We start from the raw sequence: 18,333 nt of genomic DNA on the forward strand, positions 1-18,333 counted from the left end.
CCGCTCCTGGAAGAGCTGGAATGGTTCATGCCCGATGTCAACATCATCCCCATAGGCGAGGTACTGTGTGAGCCTATTGCAAATAATGCCCTTCTATAGTGATTCTAATTTTCCTCTTACAATAATTCATAATAGTGATAGTTCCTTATTGACTCTGTGTTTGATTTGGTTATTTTATTTTTAATCATCACAAGTTTGAGTATTTATAAATGGATATAAGTAGTATGATTCTACAAATTTTAAGTGTGTGGCTTTTTTTTGAAATACTTTTTGTCTCCATTTAGGATTTGAATAGACATATCATGGTACTTATTTAATTTGACAGAGTTCTTCTAATAATAACTACAATTTATACAACCCTTTTCTTTCTATAGGTGATTGTCTTATACAGCAAAACTTTAGTTAGCCCACAATACCTGTTTAAATGCTTCAGTAAATTCTAACTTTTAATACGTTGTCATCTTTTTTCAGTGTAAATTTGATAAAAGAGTTGACATTTTGTGATTGAAAAATCTTATATTGATTTAAATTATATTACAAATATCATCAATATAAATACAGTCCATAGCTATTTTGTAAACAGTAATAAGGAACAATGAGTAAGTTTAAACACAATCTAATAATTTTATTGTGAGTTTTTTGGTTGGCACTTCCTCGTAGATTGAAACTGTGATGCATAGCCTCAGGCTGTTTGTCAAATAATACATGAATGAATACACTAGCTGCTTGTCCTGATGATGGTAAACATGTATAGTTTCCACTGTCTTCTGGTAATACTTTTGAAATTCGTAAACGACTAGTTCTAGTTTGCTTTTCTGTAACAATATTGATTCCACCTCTTTCTAGATAGTTTATTAGTTTTCCACCCCTATACCAATAAATAAAACTGGGTGGATTTGGCGTTTCAGTTACAACACAAGTGAGATTAATATCACTCTTAAATCGTACAAATAATTCAGAATTTCCCAATATGGTGGCTTTTGAAACTAAAAAATTGATAAAATTGAAAATTAATTCAATATTGAGTGTTATGTTGATGAATGATGAAGGCAATAGCACTGACAATCAAAAAGTGTCTTGGGAAGAGCGTGAGCAATTTACCAAACATTGTTTCTAATAAATACTGAAATTCTTTAAATAATTTTAGATTGGCCGGAAATAGATTAATTAAATCCTTTAAGATGATTTTAGATTGCATATAATAAAATAATAGCCGCTGAGTATAATCACGAAATACTCAAAAGCATATTTACCTACAACGCTAAGGTGATATGATTGACTGATCTTTGGTTCTGTACTAACTTGACATTCATAAATACCTCCATCTCTAATTTGTGCAGACGCTATGGCTAAAGTCCATTCTTCTGAACCATCCGTATGTAGTGACTGAAACCTTTGATCATTCGTATATGTAAAAATACCAACTGTTAGAATGTGTAAATCACGTTTCCGTATCCAGGAAACCTAAAAAAAGATATTTTTATATTCAAGTATTTTGTGAGTAAATTACTAGTGTTGAGTTGAAATTTTTGGAACAGTTTGTGATATTTATACTGAACACACTGTTTACACTACCACTGCAACAACACTCATAATTACTCTGATGCATGTTTTCGATAACCAAGTAAACAGTTTACCTTCAGTCCCCGAAGACGATAACTTGGTTATCGAAACGAGCGTTACACAATGTAATTGTGAGTGTTGGTGGACTGGAAGTGTAAACAGTGTGCTCAATACTATTGTCTAGTGATTTTATTATATTATGCTGATTTGTTCATATAGAAAACAGTGAATAAATACAAGGTGTAACAAAAAACATGAACTACTTTATTAAAAACGAAGGAAAAACTTAACATAAAATTTGAATTGATTTCCACCAACGTACTGCTATCTGACTAGAAGCATTTCTTCTAGAATGGCGTTTAATTTGCTCTGTCGTGATCTACTCAATAACAAGAATGGTTTTCAAACGTTTCTCTTCCAGTGTATTATTTATTTTAGGGAAAAGCCAGGAGTTACATACAACTAATTCTCACGTATCAAAAGTGACTTGTTGCATGATTAAGAAAGCAGTTTATCCATTGTCATATTTTTTCTTTATTTGCAAATCTCGTTAAATTAGAAGTTAACACTCTTTGGAATCAACTCTGTCACAATCGAAGGAAACAATGACCATGGAATTGATGTTAGACTTTTATTAACGGGCTTTTTGACAGCGAGAGGAATCTTTGTCAGAAGTTACTACATTATCATCATAGACAGATTTTAACAATTCTGCAGAATTTTTGGAACTTTTGGTAAATTTTAAACAATTAATACGATTATAAGATAATAATCGAATATAGAAACAGCATAAATAACTTGTTTTAAAAATTTGATAAAGTATTTTTTGTTCATACCTTTTAAATTATATTTATAAAGTTAATAATAAATGAATTGATCATTTTAAAACTGATCTTGAAAGAATTCTTGAAATTGTTTTTGTAGTGAAAGCAGTTACAAACTGAAATGTAAACACAATGTTATATTTATTATAGGTATACAAAATTTAATTCTATGGTACTATGGTCAATTTATTCGTCTTCAATAGAGTAAAGGTATAGATGGATTTAGGTGTTTTACGTAGACTTTCGTTTGAGTTAATTTATTTATTCGAGGAAATATTCGTCTAATAACTAATAATGAAAAATATATTTACCGCTCTGTCTCCTAAGTTGCCAACTCTGCAATGTAGATACGCTGTTTGTCCGACATTTATTACATAATCTCTCTTAGTAGAATTATCAAAATAAGGCAATAAATTCAAATACATATTTTCGGGTATTGGGAAACCACCTAAAATATTATAAAATACATATTGTAACAGTCTTAATATCAAAATTGTCATCTATGAAGAATATGAGTGAACATTTAGAAAAATAAAACAGGGATAGCATAAAGTGTTATACAATCTGCCGCAGAATGGTTAATAATTGATTAATCTTTTCCAATACATCCTTTTTGGTAACAGGATAAATATATTTTGCATTAAATAATCGAACCTGATGGAATAGAATAATGACATCAATAATTTATTGAAATATTAAATTGAGAGATGATAGAGTAGAAAAAAAGGACGATCCTAATAGAAGACACAAACAGAGCAAAGATGATTTATAAGAAGGGAAGTAGAGTAGTAACATATAAACAAATAATGAGAGAGAAATGAGAAATACAAAAAATTGCGTTGATTACATACAAGTTATGTAGTTAAAATAAAACTATTAAAATATGGAAATGAAGTATTTATGAATATATATATATATATATATATATATATATATATATATATATATATATAACGATAAAAAAATATAGTAATCAAATAGAAATCCTTGTAAAAAGCCGAAGGTGCTTGTGTGAAAAAATAGAACTCAAACTGTCCTTAAAGTCACAATAAGGACACTAACCTTACCTAGTGGAATAAAAATCCAGAACAGCATCAGTCGAGGATTCATGGCTGAAAAAGAATAATATTTATACATTTTTTGTACTAGAAACTCTGGGCGTTTTTATTATGTGATCATAGATCAGTGATTTGTAAGTACATTGCCAATTGAAAGATACCTTGTGTCCTCCCTTTGCTAGAGCTAGGCTAGACATCTATGCTACAGTGCTAGGGTATTGATGGATGCTATTATTTGGGACGTTTAAAAAGATATGAACTCATAGAATACGTTTTAGTCTTCTTGAGTTTTATTCGGAGTATTATGATGCTTTCTTTCCCATCAGCAAATCACCATGACAGAGATACGTATATAAAATTTATTTAAACGTCAGTAGGTTGCAAATGGAACAGCAAATATATTTAGTCATATCTGGATCCAAAACCTCTCGCCTGCTTTCTTGCAAAAAGAACAAAGTACGAGTGAATTTGGTTACGATACTTGAATGAAAAATGCAGCGATTTGTGTTTGAATTTGATTATTGATATTAATCTTTACTATATAGACATTCTACTTTCATCAATCTTTATAAAACACTTCCAATATAACAATTAACAGCATATTCGTAAAAATTTAATGTACTGTAATCGCTCGAATAGAAAAAAGGATATATTTGAAAAAAATGGGATATCATATTAATAATCATTAACATTTGAGAAGCTGGTACTGGATTTAAGAAACTGACGTGGACTAACTAATTCTACGTAAAAACCCATAATCTCTTAAACAACCCTCTGTGGTTTTTGAAATTAAACAATAAACAATGTTGCATTTTGAGTGCATTCTGATAAACATTTTGAAAACAGCATGAAACAGCTTCGCCCCAAAATGGATAAGCATAGTTGTATTGTAGTCGATTACTATTTTCTGCTTTCAGCTTTAATTTACCTTCGTCAGTTTTTTGTTATAATTAGTTATATCATTATATATCTACATGGAATCATTCCATAAATTAACAATAGTAATACTTATTTAAATATACTTACTATACTTACATACCTTTCGTCTGTTGGACATATTTCTCTCATTTTACGTATATGTATTTCATTGTATTACTGCGTTAATGTTATTTAACAAGTGCCAAATTTGTTTTTATCATGAAACCTTTTCTCCGTCGATCGAAATAGAATGAAATTCACATTGTTTCGGGGTAAAATACGCGGCACAACTGCAGCATTAAAACTACGGCTCTCTACGGAGTTGGGAGTTTGCACTTCCCATATTCGTATTCCCGGGGGTGGCTAACGTAATTTTCACAGAGTGAAACTACAAGTAATCCATACCTTTGTAGCTTCTAAAATATTTCGTATTCTCCATATATTTTTATTTTATTTGATTCTACATTTTGTTTTATGTATATCCAAAAATAACGATTATGTTGATTAAATCAAAAGTTTTTTCTTGAAGTAGATTCAATCTCATAAAATTGTACTGAGTTTATGATTTGGAACTAATTCAATAGTTTAAATACTAATTTTAATTTGTAAAATTATCGTATACTTCAATAGTATTCCCAATCGCGATTTTTTACACACAATTGTGCCTGGATTTTAGAGAGGAATCGTCATCGTTTATTTTAATAAAAGGCAACATTTATTTTGATAGCACGTGTTATCTATAACGCACCAAATACAAGATAATAAAAAATAACAAAATTCATTTTCAACATTTCTAATAACTATCAATCAAATATAAATCAATCTACATCCATTTCTTATAAATGCTTTTAGCTCTTAATATTTATATAAAATAAGCCCATCGGATTAAGATCTGGTGATTTCGGTGGCCTCTTCTAGCTATGTTTATTGGCATGTACATGATTAGAAAACAAATTGCCCTATTTTGACACCAATAATTATTCTTACAAGAATTCCAAATACCGTATCCATAAGAGGTTTGCTAAAGATATTGTTTCTACAACTTGATTTCCTACAATTCCACGTGCAATTTGATATTGCCAAAAAAATCTGTGCAGTTACACATTATGTGTAAGATGTGAGCCAAAATTGCTTACACGCCTTTGTAAAGTTAAGCGAATTAGGGCACCTTTCACATTCTGAACTTCTACAACAGACATTAATTACAGGATGAAATTATAAATTGAGACAAGACGTGGGAGATAAACGTCAATTGTGAGACAGTTACGGTCACGGAGTGGGTTCGCAATAAATAAGGAAGGTTATCGCGATCATCTTTTAGGATAGGCAAGGTGTGCTTCTGATCGATTTCTCTTTCGTGGTACCATAATAACTTTTCAGAAGTTCTGTAAAACTTTGCATAACCTTAAAGGAGCAGCTCAAAGCCAGCGACGTTCACATTTTTTGCATGACAATACTCACATGACTCACAAGGCAAACTGCTCTTAAGAATTGCTTAATACATTTAAATAGAAGCTTAATAGTTATGATTTTCATGTTTTTTTTCTTGTACTTGGGTTTTTGATTCCAAAACTTTCCTTACTTTCTGAATAGCCCTCGTATTATGTATATTCACTTGTTATGATATTGTATGAATCTGTATTTGTGTCAAGTTATCGATGTTAATATCAGTTAGAAAAAGATTAAGTTAGAGGAAAAGAACTTCTTATAAAAAATGTATTACAATAATAAAAACATAATTATGATTGAGCCGAGAAAGATACGTTTGTATAATTTATTAATATAATCACCTCAAAAAACTGCAAATATATTTTAAGTGTACTATCAAAGAACATAAAAATCTAACCTTGCTATAAACGTTCAAAATTGCTAGAATCCCTACAATTGTGTTACTTGTTCATAGATTTCTGTTGATGGTTAAGTTTAATGTTGTTATGAAAATGTTCGAAGAGTGGCGCTAGCTATATCAGATCGTTTTCAAAGGTGACAGGAAGTTTGGTTGTCTGGGTTGTATGCGTTCGATATTAGAACTTGTAGTATCGTACGTTTTTTTTTCGGACAGGACCGCATTGGCAATGTTCGAATGACTCCTAAATGAAAACAATAAACAACGTAGATAATCTTACGAAAACAAAAAAAATAAGTCTTTAATTTTTGCTAATAATCCTCGAGCATCTCTAAGGACCCTTGATATATGCTAATTAAATCTATTCATCGATATGTCAGATAAATACGACTACAAGATATTATACCTCAAATGATAGGTATCATGAATTGGCTAGTACGTTTTTATTGTTTTTAGATGTTGGTCATGTGATCTTATGACTTCAGCTGGTTCACTTCTTGTTTCTCTTGGTAATCGACTTGCGCTTAGCCAGAACCACTAATAAATAATAATCTATTTCATTTTATCTTTGGTTCGCTTCGATTGTATTCGACTGTATTTGGAATTTCCTCCAGATAAATTTGAGCATGTAAATAGATATTTTCCTGGCAACTGAAGTTCACCTTAAGGTAGGACTCCTAAGCGACGACTGTAGCGACTTCAGCCGCGCGACTATGACTCATACTGCTTCCTATGTAAATGGATGAAAACCATTCCTATGACGCGACTGGGGCCGCGTGACGGAGGCGCCTCTAACAGGCGCGACGACCAGAGCTCTGATTTGAATAAGTTTTTGGCGTTTTTCCCATTAAATAATGGATGATGTAAAACTTATTGAACTGGTGCGTGGTCACTCTTGTATATTCAACCCTAAACACAATATATACAAGGATGCTGCCGTGAGGGACAACGTCTGGACAGAAATTGGTGCGCAAATGAAATTTGCAATTAGAGTATAAATGCTATTTATTTATTGACATTTCAAATTTGACAAATTGTCAGTCAATTAGAGCTAGCTGAAATAAATAAATCGCAAAATGTTCCTCCCCATCATGTCGGGTCCTCCTCCACTTCTCGTGACTCTTCACTTCTCTCACCATGAACACACGTACTAATGTTCCTTAACATATTGTTCCTTGAAAAATTGTTCCTAAAAATATTGTTCCTAAAATATTGATATGATATATTTCATATAAATAAAATATTGTTTCATAAAAAATTGACGCTGTTTGATATAAATAAAATATTGCTTCTTAAAATATTGTTACTGTTTCATTACATTCTTACCTTAGCGTTAATCCCAATTTTTCTGCAGGGCTGATAGGCTGCTTCACTTTATTGCACGAGATTTTCGTTAAATCACTTTGGATCAACGATAATATATAATCGAACTTGCCTCTATTTAAACGAAAAAACTTCCTAAACATTGAATCGTCCTGTAAAACATGTCTCTTAATTAAAATGCTCTGAAAGCCCTCTTCGAATCTTGAAAGATAGAGTGGATTTGGCTTTTCGTTCTGCTTTAAATGTAATAACAAAATTTCTTCTTCCTCCTCGTCTTGCAATAGAATATAACTCAACACTGATGTGTCTACCATTAGGTCCAACACTTAACTGCTCTAGTCGCTGCTAAGGAATGTGCCTGTCGGCTACAGCCGCGACGATTCTAGCCGCCAGAACCGCGAGGCTGCAGCCGCGTGGCTGGAGTCGGTTAGGAATCCTACCTTTACATGCAATGTTGTAGTTCGTAAAGTGTACGTACAGGAAAAACATTTGAAAATAATTTTCAATTTAAAAATTAGCACTTCTATTTTTATTAGTTGACTACTTCATTATTTCTAACAATAACTGTGGGTATATAACAATAAAAATATTTAAGTTCATTTTTAAAAATGTTAGATCGGTGCAATTTGCCCTTCAACCTTAGTACATAGAATGACTTCTTCTTGCTCATTTAATATGAGCGCTTTCACCTTCCAATAAAAATTTGAAATAGGGAAATAATTAAAAGCTGACCCATCGAAAGTTCCATTTCTCACTTCATATTCCCCCTAAAAAGCATAATATTTACAAAGTATGAAGCAGACATTAATACATTATCTGTAGTTATGACAATATTTTCACTAGTCTTCATTTAAATTAATATTCATTAAATATAGTGCAACTTCATCATTATATTGTCATTTTTTTTCGCTTGCCTACTCTAGTCACATCAATTGTTAACAGAAGATAGTCGAATTAATAGTTTCACCGGATTCCAATTCCACCACCTACAATACTTTGCCTGAATACAGGCTTTTCAACAGTTGTGAAGCTTCTCCTGGTTTCAACCACGAACTATTTTACCGTCATATATGGTATACTTTTCATCCTCTGTAAGAATTTGTTCCAAAATTGATTCGTTTTCGGATCGTTAAAAATTGTTTTATGGTCAAAGTTTCATAGTGATTTCGTGATATGACTTTTTCAAATTTTTCCAGCAATTCGCCAACCAGAGCGAGGTTGATGTTAATGATTGATGCTTTCGAAGCAAATAAATTTTTACATTAGGGTTCATTTTACCACCCATCACCATAAAAATTGAAGTTCTGACATCTATACTGTCAATACTGAGTCATTTTCGAATGACGTTACTTGGTTCTCATGAACTACGAAATATCCTATAGCATAGTTTCATTAAATAATCATGACGAGACATGTACAACTTTGAAAATTTTTTTTTCAAAACATTTTTATAATGGAAAATAATAAAACTATAAATATAAAAATGTAAAAGTCTATAAAGTAATATAACAACCGCCTAGTTCGTAAGATATGAAACAACCAAATAAAGCAACAAACAGAAAATAAAATAAACAACAAGAAACTAAAGAAGTGAATGTGAGAAATTTGTGAAAATAGGTTAGCTGTAACTTTCTAATGTGAATGTTTAATAGAATAAACTGATATAATTTCTATAACTTTATACCTACTAATACACTCACTTTTTTGGCGGGACATTCGGGTGCTATTGGATACATAAATTTTCGGAATGGAGTCCATGGCTTTCCTTTGTCAACAAGCACTGAACAAAAGTTTTTAATTTTAATTGTGGTATAATTTTCGCATGTATCTAAAGCATCGTTACTCCTACACCTTTTTAGTTGTAAATGTAGCTATAACAAAATTGATTATTGCATCTAGGTGTTGAGTATAAGTAATTTTAGAGACGGTTCATTTATTCTAAGAATTAATTTGAGACAAGGTGCTTTCTATAAAAATTTCTTATTTCTTAGATTTTTTGCTATGTTCTTGATTTTACTGTCAATATCATATTTCTTGATAATGGTTCCAAAGTGGGAGCCGAATTTTTAAAATTCCATCAAGGTTCAACCCGTGAACTTAGTTCTTTTGTTTATAATCCTGACCGCGGAAACCTTTCCGAATATATATATATATATATATATATATATATATATATATATATATATATATATATGCCATTAAGCTACAGGTGATGATTAACTTACGATTAAGTTACGAAGTTTGTTCATTCATAATTTTGTAGGTAGTTTAAACATTTCAATAGAGCTGCCGTATTGCGCGACGTCATAGGTATAAAATAAACACTGAACATATGACACAAAGTAAATACGACAGTTATTCACTCCGTTACTCTAAATGTAAACCGTGGTTTGTGCTAGGATGTAAAAATACCATGAATAAAACACCTGTTATAGCTTTTTTAATGATGCCAAGAAAGTGTTGGACGTTTTGACGATCATGCGAGATGTAATTATTTTTGTTGTCAGATTCATTTTAATGTAGTAAGATTCAAATTAAACTTATTTTAATATTTTATGCTAATTAAATTTAATATGCTTTTAACTTTTAACGTGATTATGTAAGAACTTAACCCTTACAAGGTTTATTCACTTAATTCTTTATTAGAAAAATGTTTTATTTTCACGTACTTAACTATTAAATAAAAACTGTATTATAACTATTCATTCATTCAATGTTTTTATTAAACCTATGACGTTCCAACTAGGGATGCAACATCGCTCATAAAAATCATCGATGTTACAACACATAACAAAAATATACTTAAAAAAAACGCAAGTAATATTAGTAATAAAATTAGAATTTAATTGATGCTCATAATTTTTGCATATTTTTCGATACACGTGAGATGTATGCGGTTTTGGGAAATAATTAATTAACTATTCTTAATAATAATTGATGCTTTTAACAAATAATTTAATTTCTCTTGCTATGGAAATATTTAAGAATAACGAACTTCTACTGAGAACACGAAAGTAAATAGAAATTAGTGAGGCACCAGATCAATAGCTTGCTCCTGTGTTGTCAAGCTCCTCCAAGTTTTATTTCGCGCGCCGGTCAGAAGGCAGAAGTTGGGGAATCAGGTCTCGGGTTGCTCTATTGGTAACACTTCAAAATCTGTCCGTTGGTTTATCTATAAAAATACATCAATACCACTCTACCGTGTTCTATGACGAATAAAGTAAATTTGATTTTTAAATCAATAGTGACATGGAAAATATTATATTATGTACTGCCATTAATACTTACATTCTAATGATTAAAATTTTATATTTAGAAATATGATTGGGGTTAATACACAAATATAAAAAACATACATACATACAATATATTTTTTCATAATCATGTATTAAATTATTTTAATGATTGTAATTATTAATTAAAGAATATCCTGATACATATTTATACAGCCTTTCCTCTTTGTATAGTTTTATATAAAAAAATGATTGAATAAAAAAGAAAAGCTTAATTCCTAACTTTCTATTAGTTGCTTTAATAACAACTGACATTACTGACATTTGCAGAAGAATTTGCATATAATGGAGAACCATTTCTGCATCGAGACAGCTTATATTTATATATATATATATATATATATATATATATATTTTGTACACTCATTGAGTACCGATGACAATACAATAATTTCATAAATTCGTATCATTATTCTTGGTAGGATCAATTCGAACAATGTAGACGATCAGAGATTTTCAAAATTAAAATACAATAACTACAGAAATTTGTTTCATTATTCTTGCCTACTTTCAGAAGAAGTAAATGAAAGATTTCCACAAACTAAAAAGGCTAATTATATTGAGGGTTCAAGGTATCATAGAAAGAAGTTTGCAATTACGACAAAGAGAACATGAAACTAATGAGCAGAAACTAATCAGAATAATAAAGAAAAGGAAGCAGTCTCTCACACAAAACTTTTTTGTATAGAAATGCCTTTGATATTATATAATTTTCTTTCTTTTTTTCTGTCAGCACTATAATGCTTTTCAGTATAAGTCACGTTTGTATTTTCTGGCTTTATTTTCAAACTTGAGTATGCAGTAGTAGAACAAACTTGAGTAGTTATAAAATAAATGTTGATTTGATGTTACTATTAGGGAACTAACATCAGGGCTTGAGGCTACCACTTAGACAACTGTTTTAATAGAGTATGCTACAGAAAAGCAATTATTCTGTCCTTATTTTTCTATGACCACCTTGTAACAATAATTTATCAACAGGGAAATAGAAACTATTTTCAATCGGAATCTATCATCTCATGAATTCTTTATTCAAAGGCTGTGATACTTTTTTCTTCCTTCCCAATATATGTTGTCTTTTTTATCAACGTATACAAAGTTCATTGCCGCCAGATTTGAATAATTAAAAAAAAACAGTACCTTCAAATTGAGTTCGTGTACATTCCTCTTAATATTTATTTTCATCGAGATGAGAAATGTTCGATTTATGCTATTAAATTGAATATTGGTAAGAGTAATAGGTGCGTTTGGATATTCTGGACAGATTCCTTTAAATACGGTGAAACGTATTGTCTTCGGTCTCTGTAAAATAATAAAATATTTAGATACATAAAGGTATTTCATATATTTTTGTCATTGATATTGGATTCTTGCAACCAGGAAGACTATTGATAATATAAGAATCACTGTTGATATAACGATTATCTTAATGAGTTTGTGTTGGTAACAAATTTTGGATTAGGATACATGTTTCAATGATTTCTATCTTGAGGGTTATATCGTAAAAATAGAACAAACCAATGGGGCAAGCAAATCATTTTTACTCTGCCCTTACAACAACAGGTAAAACAAGGTCCTGCATGCCAGTATTTTAATAGTCAGGTACAGAATTTGGAAGTTTTATCTTTTATGTGGTAGTGTATGTAATAAGCATTAATGTTAGATTAAAACTTAAGCTTTAAGTTCCAAACCTAATGTATAAAAACAGTACGCTGTACAAAGTTGAAGTTAAATCATAGAATTTCCACACTTTTACTAAAATATGTTCCGATAGCTTCTTCACACTATGCCATTGATTTGGATCACGTTTTTTGCAATTTTCAGGATTAAAATGTAATCAGAAAAACTGAAATAGCATCTTTATGAAATACCCAAAGATAAAATTATTTTTGACGTATGAATTAATTTTCTAAATAAATTTAAAATTGAAATGTACTCTACTCTTATTTTGGAAAAACGATTAACACAAAATAAATACAAATATGTACAGAAATTTAGCAGAGCTTAATATGCCTTTGACCAGAATCAGATTAAGTTCAAAGCTCTAGAACCATTGTTGATATTCTATATCGATTACATTTTACACTACTACGAACCTTTGCTCTTTGAAGGCGATAATATGGTTATCGAAAAGCGCGTTAGATAGCATAGTGTTGGTGTAAAGTGTGTTAGGACCAGAACGTATTAGTATGGTTAGTGAATGCTAATTATGGAAAGTTTGCCCCTTGCTACAAATCAAAATTTAGTTTACTTATAACATAGAAGTTCTAACAACAACCAGAACAATGTATCATAAATACAAATTTTAAATACAAACCTGTTAAAACAGAGAGGAATGACACAAATTGGGTTGAATTTCATGCAATAATTGTTTTTGTCTATATAAAATGTATACATACTATATTTCTTCGAATTTATACTTGCACAGTATGTGAATCCAGTTACAAAATGCTTAGATATCCTTTACGAACTAAGTTAAAAAATTTTGTGGAATCAGTATCCATATAATATCAATAGAATACACTTGTGCAGAATTGAAGGAAATATTGGACTCTTGAAACAGCACAGAAGAGCTATGACAAGCGAAGACATTGGAAAAGTGCGACCAGAAGGAATCAGAAAAATTCATTGGCCAGAGAAAATCTGCACGAGTTCCAACAGACAAAACATTATCGCGTGAATGAAAAACTTTATAGAAAAAGAAAGACTGTGGAATAGGAAACAACATACTAGGCATTATAGAATCTAGACCAATATCTAGCAGCATACTGGATAGGTAAGAAAGACTTACCTAAACTAGAACCGGCAGATGCCCTAAAGTTTATTATGGATTGGAAAGAAAAGAACTATTAGTTTTAAAGAGATTTCTCGGAAACTGAGTATAGGTGTGGGCACAATGGACCTTCGAACAAGCATACATACATAAAAGTGGAATAAATTAGACATAGGACCAAATATCAATATGTTTTGCGACCATTTCTTAGTATAGAAGAAAAAGATATCCACTTAGAGTTCAAAAATACAAATAATTCCTTGTGGTGAACAATTAAGTGTACATTGAATGGTTTATTTTCCGTTACATGGACTTTTATTCGCGTTTGGATACATAATCGGTAACAACTAAAGAAGAGCGATACAAACTTCTTCAACTCCAAAAATCATTGTGAGGTAATTTCTCCGGCAGAAGAGACGATTACAGTCCTTAAAGAGACATGTGAAGATTGCTACAGAAAATTTGTATTTGTATTTGTTCTAACTTGTGCTATTGAAAATGATGAAACTTACGAAAATATCATGTTGAGCTAACACATTAAAAAATACAACGCACAAAACTAAAATGAATTTAGTCATTTTTAGAAATGATATTATTTAGTAAATGTAATTTATAGCACAATTTACAATGTTATCAAAGATTTAATCAATAAACTATTATTTAGTTTTCACAATTATTTTCTCATCAACTAGGACACAGAAAAAATCAATTATTAGTTGATACAAGGATGTAATACTTTCATTAAAATAAAAATTTGTATATATATATATATATATATATATATATATATATATATATATATATACATGAAACGATGAACTAACTAGTAATAATGTACTCAGCTGAAACTATGATCCTTACAAGAAATGATGAAGAATAATTGAGAGCAACGGATTAATAAGATAATCATAACAATAATGGGACCGGTAAAACTAAGGTGAATATAGGATAAGAACTAACCGAAAAATAACTGACGAACTCTGCGATGAAGATGTAAAAAAAATCAAACCTTAGCGAGTAAAGTGGTTGGGGCATGTAAGGAGAGAAGGAAAAAAATCTATAGCTTATAATATGGTAGAATAAGACACGGCAGGTCTAGGACAAAATGGTTAAAAGAGGTGGAAGATGACCTAAGCAGAGTAGGAGCTAGAAACTGAAAGGAAAAGACAGAAAATAAGAAGGTGGGGCATACGTATTATGGAGACTGATCAACCCCAGCACATTAGATTTTTATAAATCTCTATTAACGAATTCTTTGTTTTCACTCACAGAATGTAAATCATTATCATTGGAAATGTCATCTTCATAAATATTTATAATTTGATCTATTACTACACCTTTGGCTGCTTCTAATTTAGTGTTTAATATTGTTGGACAAACTTTCAACGTCTGACAATTTGAGGTGGTGTTTTTATTTGTATTGTACTTTTAAAGAAATACTCAAACAAGTTCAATGTGATTAAGATCGGGGATATATGCTGGAAATCTCAAAGTATATTATAAGTTTCAAACCTCTGTATAATATTATATAAATCTGTTTTCAGCATATCATTCGAAAAGGAAATATTTTTTGAACGTCACCATTGTTTCATTTCGCCACGAGAATCGAATAAAGGATTTTAGACCGCATATTGTGTCAATAACGAGAACATTACCCAGTATAAATTGTGCAATACTATATGATTATCTCTAAGCACCCCTTCGAGGCTGGTTTTCGCAGATCTTCATGACTTTTATCAGACCCAGCTTTTTAATTAGTACGCTTTGTCCAAATAAATAATAGGTCGACCCCTTCTTACGGTATTGTTTTACTTCTTGTAAAAACGATGTCCCCCTTTCTCTTTGTTATGTCCCTCCATAAGTAGCTTTCGTTTAATTCCTACATTACGTATGATTTTACACGAAGAAAGGATTCTTGAACCTAAGTGGCTAAGAGAAGGCGCTATTTTTTGTTCTTCATTTCAAGTTTGAATAATTCTTTTGTTCGCGCGTGGTAGCAGCTACAATTATCGGTACGCGTGATCAACGCACATTCAAAACTCAGAGGAAAAATATTAAATTAAATTAAATATTAAAAATTACATAAGGTGTACTTGAGATTCATTGCGGCTTATAAAAAACCGAGAGGGAATTTTTGATCTTCATAGTACTGGTTATTGATTTCTCGCATGATAATGAGAATTTAAACTAAAAATTTTCCCGTGTTTGAAATAATGAGTTGTCTATTCACATTTCAATGAAATTTCCTTCTAACAATAAATTATATATAAAATTTCCTTAAATTTCCTTTTATTATCATGAATATCTATTCAAGTGTTTGCTTGCATTTAACTTTATTTTATATGAATCTATTTATATTTAGTTAGATCTAGTTTTCAAATTTTATATGTTAATTATATTGTAGGAGTAGAAGCAACAATCAATTTGAGAATTATTCATTTTTTACGTGGTACCAAGACTTTAATCAGTTAAATAAGTCTATTATGAAGCACAGGAATAAAGTAGGAGTTGGATCATTGTATAGCAAACAACAAGAGATATAAATTGCGTATGGATTTTATTTTTTAATTGAATCATTTAACTTAAGAGAAAGGAAGTAGCGACGATGTTGCGCATCTGCATAGGCGCGTTGTAGTTTAGTTCCCCATATACAATAAAACTATTGTTTATTTTGTATCGTAATATTAGAGGTACCTATATAAGAGGATTGTGCAAAAACACAATACATATAATATTATTCATTTCTGTTAACACGATACTTATATAATTATAAGGTTATCTACACATCACAAGTTCTGTTTTGTCACACAAAAAAACGTATACAGATGAAATATTTATCAAAAATCTACAACTGTTGAACTAATTTTTTACATAGCTTCTGAACATTTTTTATTTGCCTTCTTTATAGAAGGTTGCCTGTGTTATCAACTATGTGGTGGTAACATGTTCTTTCAATTTTTATCATTGTTGAGGTGTTGACCACCAATGAAATATTTTAGGTGTATGAAGAGATGCAAGTCGCCAAGAGTGAGGTCCGGGCTGTACGTAGGATGATCAAACACGTTCCAGCCAAATTCCTGTAGGATTTTTTTGTCATGTTCACAGTGTGAAAAAACATCTCTTGTCAGTAATTATCGCTGCTTGTTCTGTATTGCACCGCGCAATGTCTTAATGGTCTCGTAGTATGTGCATGTGCATTGATTGTTTGGCGTAGTGGTGAGAAATAAATCAGCAAAATGCCTTTTCTGTCACAAAAGATGGTGCCCATGAGTTTTTGTGGTGTCAGGATTTGCATAAGTTTATCTTTCGTTGGGGTCGAATTGTGTCTCCGTTATATTGATTGCCGTTTAATTTCTGAGGTGTCGGTACCCAAGTTTCATCCTACTTGATTATCCCAGTAAGAAAATCATCATCATATTTAATGTAGCGTGTCAAAAACGGAAGTGCACTGTCTAATCGTACTTATTTGGTATGATGCATCTACCATTCTTATAATAAAGAGTTTGATGAGGCATGAGGACGTCGCTGTGAAAGATATTTTGTATAAATTCCGTAGAATTGACTTGAAACGGTGAAAGATCTAGATATCTTTGTTTTAGTGAAGGTTATATTGAATATTAACTCCGCTGCAACATCCCCAATTTTTATGTAATGTAACGCATTCGTGAGGAGACTTCTATCAAATGCATTATTAATATAGTTGAATAGTATTATTACATCGAATCATTAATACTATTCAATTAACAAAAATGAGAACTTTCATTACTTGTCAATGGTAACAAAATTTCTGGATACATTATTCAGGGAAGAGGTAATAGATGAATTGAAACAAAAAAAGCCTGCGAATAGCCAAAAAAATATATAGAATATGTAGGGCAGAAGTTGGTAGAAATGTAATTCTTTGGAGGAAACACTGTTGCTCCGATAAAGAAAAGTGAGAATATTTCAATATTGGGTCTCTTAATAATTTTTAATTTCCTCTTATTTTTTAAAACTTTACAGAAGTTTACAGAAACAGATTCCTTACTGAATATTGTCTAGATATAACTAACTTTAACTAATCTTTCCATATCGAGCTCTAATCTTATGACTAAGGTAAATTAGATAGATGAATTAGAACTGTATACAAGTCTGTGCCATTTTTAATAGTTTTCTCACTGTTGTAAGCGTTGTCTTTAGAGGAACTTTATATATTGGCACTCACAATTTATTGACAGAAAACCTGTTGTACAACTAGGAAATATCTAGTATCCATCATTGTGGTTGAAATTACCTGGAAAATTTCGTTGGATTTCCGTTTCCGATAGTGTTAAAAATCGGTTTTATAGAATATGGTGCTCTGCTACTACTGATTCCAAACAGAGAGTCTCATTTGAGCTTAACACTCAGTTTTATCCACATGGAGTACAAAAGAGCATAAAGCCTTCCTTATATTAAATTTTCACACAATTAATATAATACTGAGTAGATGACTGATATTGTCGAACTAAGGTATTGGAATTTTTTGTACTCTTTTCCAGATTTTTTTTGTGAATAGATTTAATACATAAACGAGAATCCTCAACGATACAGAAATCAATAATAAATTTTCTCATAATCTCTAATGGTTTTTTAAGTACATTATATTAATGTCAGTTCAACTAATTGCAATATGAAACTTTTATTCTTAATTTATTGAGAGATATCACGGATGCGAAAAATGAACAAACCACATGACCTGAATTTAATATTGCTA

General features: G+C 30.8%; 2 protein-coding genes across 6 annotated transcripts; both read right to left on the bottom strand.

Annotated features, from left to right (window-relative positions):
- Window positions 1-496: 496 nt before the first annotated feature.
- Window positions 497-4,681, bottom strand: LOC130450927 (myosin light chain kinase, smooth muscle-like). Of its 5 annotated transcripts, none has more exons than XM_056789656.1 (6): window positions 4,485-4,681; window positions 3,607-3,884; window positions 3,455-3,499; window positions 2,699-2,835; window positions 1,254-1,464; window positions 497-986 (listed from the first exon to the last, which is right to left on the bottom strand). In XM_056789656.1, exons 3-6 carry the CDS (start codon window positions 3,495-3,497, stop codon window positions 547-549), a joined length of 831 nt encoding a protein of 276 aa, XP_056645634.1. In that variant the 5' UTR covers window positions 3,498-3,499; window positions 3,607-3,884; window positions 4,485-4,681; the 3' UTR covers window positions 497-546. The 5 variants fall into 5 exon arrangements, with proteins under 5 accessions (XP_056645634.1, XP_056645631.1, XP_056645632.1 ...); XM_056789654.1 differs by having other exon boundaries at window positions 520-986; window positions 4,472-4,657; XM_056789652.1 differs by having other exon boundaries at window positions 520-986; window positions 3,607-3,880; window positions 4,485-4,650.
- A 3,423-nt stretch (window positions 4,682-8,104) lies between these two features.
- LOC130451857 (uncharacterized) lies at window positions 8,105-17,668 on the bottom strand. Its single transcript, XM_056791177.1, has 4 exons — window positions 17,651-17,668; window positions 11,966-12,127; window positions 9,233-9,403; window positions 8,105-8,299 (listed from the first exon to the last, which is right to left on the bottom strand). Exons 1-4 carry the CDS (start codon window positions 17,666-17,668, stop codon window positions 8,144-8,146), a joined length of 507 nt encoding a protein of 168 aa, XP_056647155.1. The 3' UTR covers window positions 8,105-8,143.
- Window positions 17,669-18,333: the final 665 nt, after the last annotated feature.

The sequence above is a fragment of the Diorhabda sublineata genome, chromosome X, assembly GCF_026230105.1.
Source record: "Diorhabda sublineata isolate icDioSubl1.1 chromosome X, icDioSubl1.1, whole genome shotgun sequence".
NCBI lineage: Eukaryota > Metazoa > Arthropoda > Insecta > Coleoptera > Chrysomelidae > Diorhabda > Diorhabda sublineata.

Bases quoted from the DNA above. Each gene is read 5' to 3' on its own strand.
- LOC130450927 (XM_056789656.1), bottom strand. From the start codon at position 3,497: ATGAATCCTCGACTGATGCTGTTCTGGATTTTTATTCCACTAG. The intron at 1,465-2,698 runs GTAAATATATTT...ATCTTTTTTTAG, and splicing joins GCAACTTAGGAGACAGAGCG to GTTTCCTGGATACGGAAACG. The intron at 987-1,253 runs GTAAATATGCTT...TCAATTTTTTAG, and splicing joins ATATCACCTTAGCGTTGTAG to TTTCAAAAGCCACCATATTG.
- LOC130451857 (XM_056791177.1), bottom strand. The intron at 9,404-11,965 runs GTACTGTTTTTT...ATTTTGTTATAG, and splicing joins TACACGAACTCAATTTGAAG to CTACATTTACAACTAAAAAG. The intron at 8,300-9,232 runs GTGAGTGTATTA...TATGCTTTTTAG, and splicing joins CCGAATGTCCCGCCAAAAAA to GGGGAATATGAAGTGAGAAA.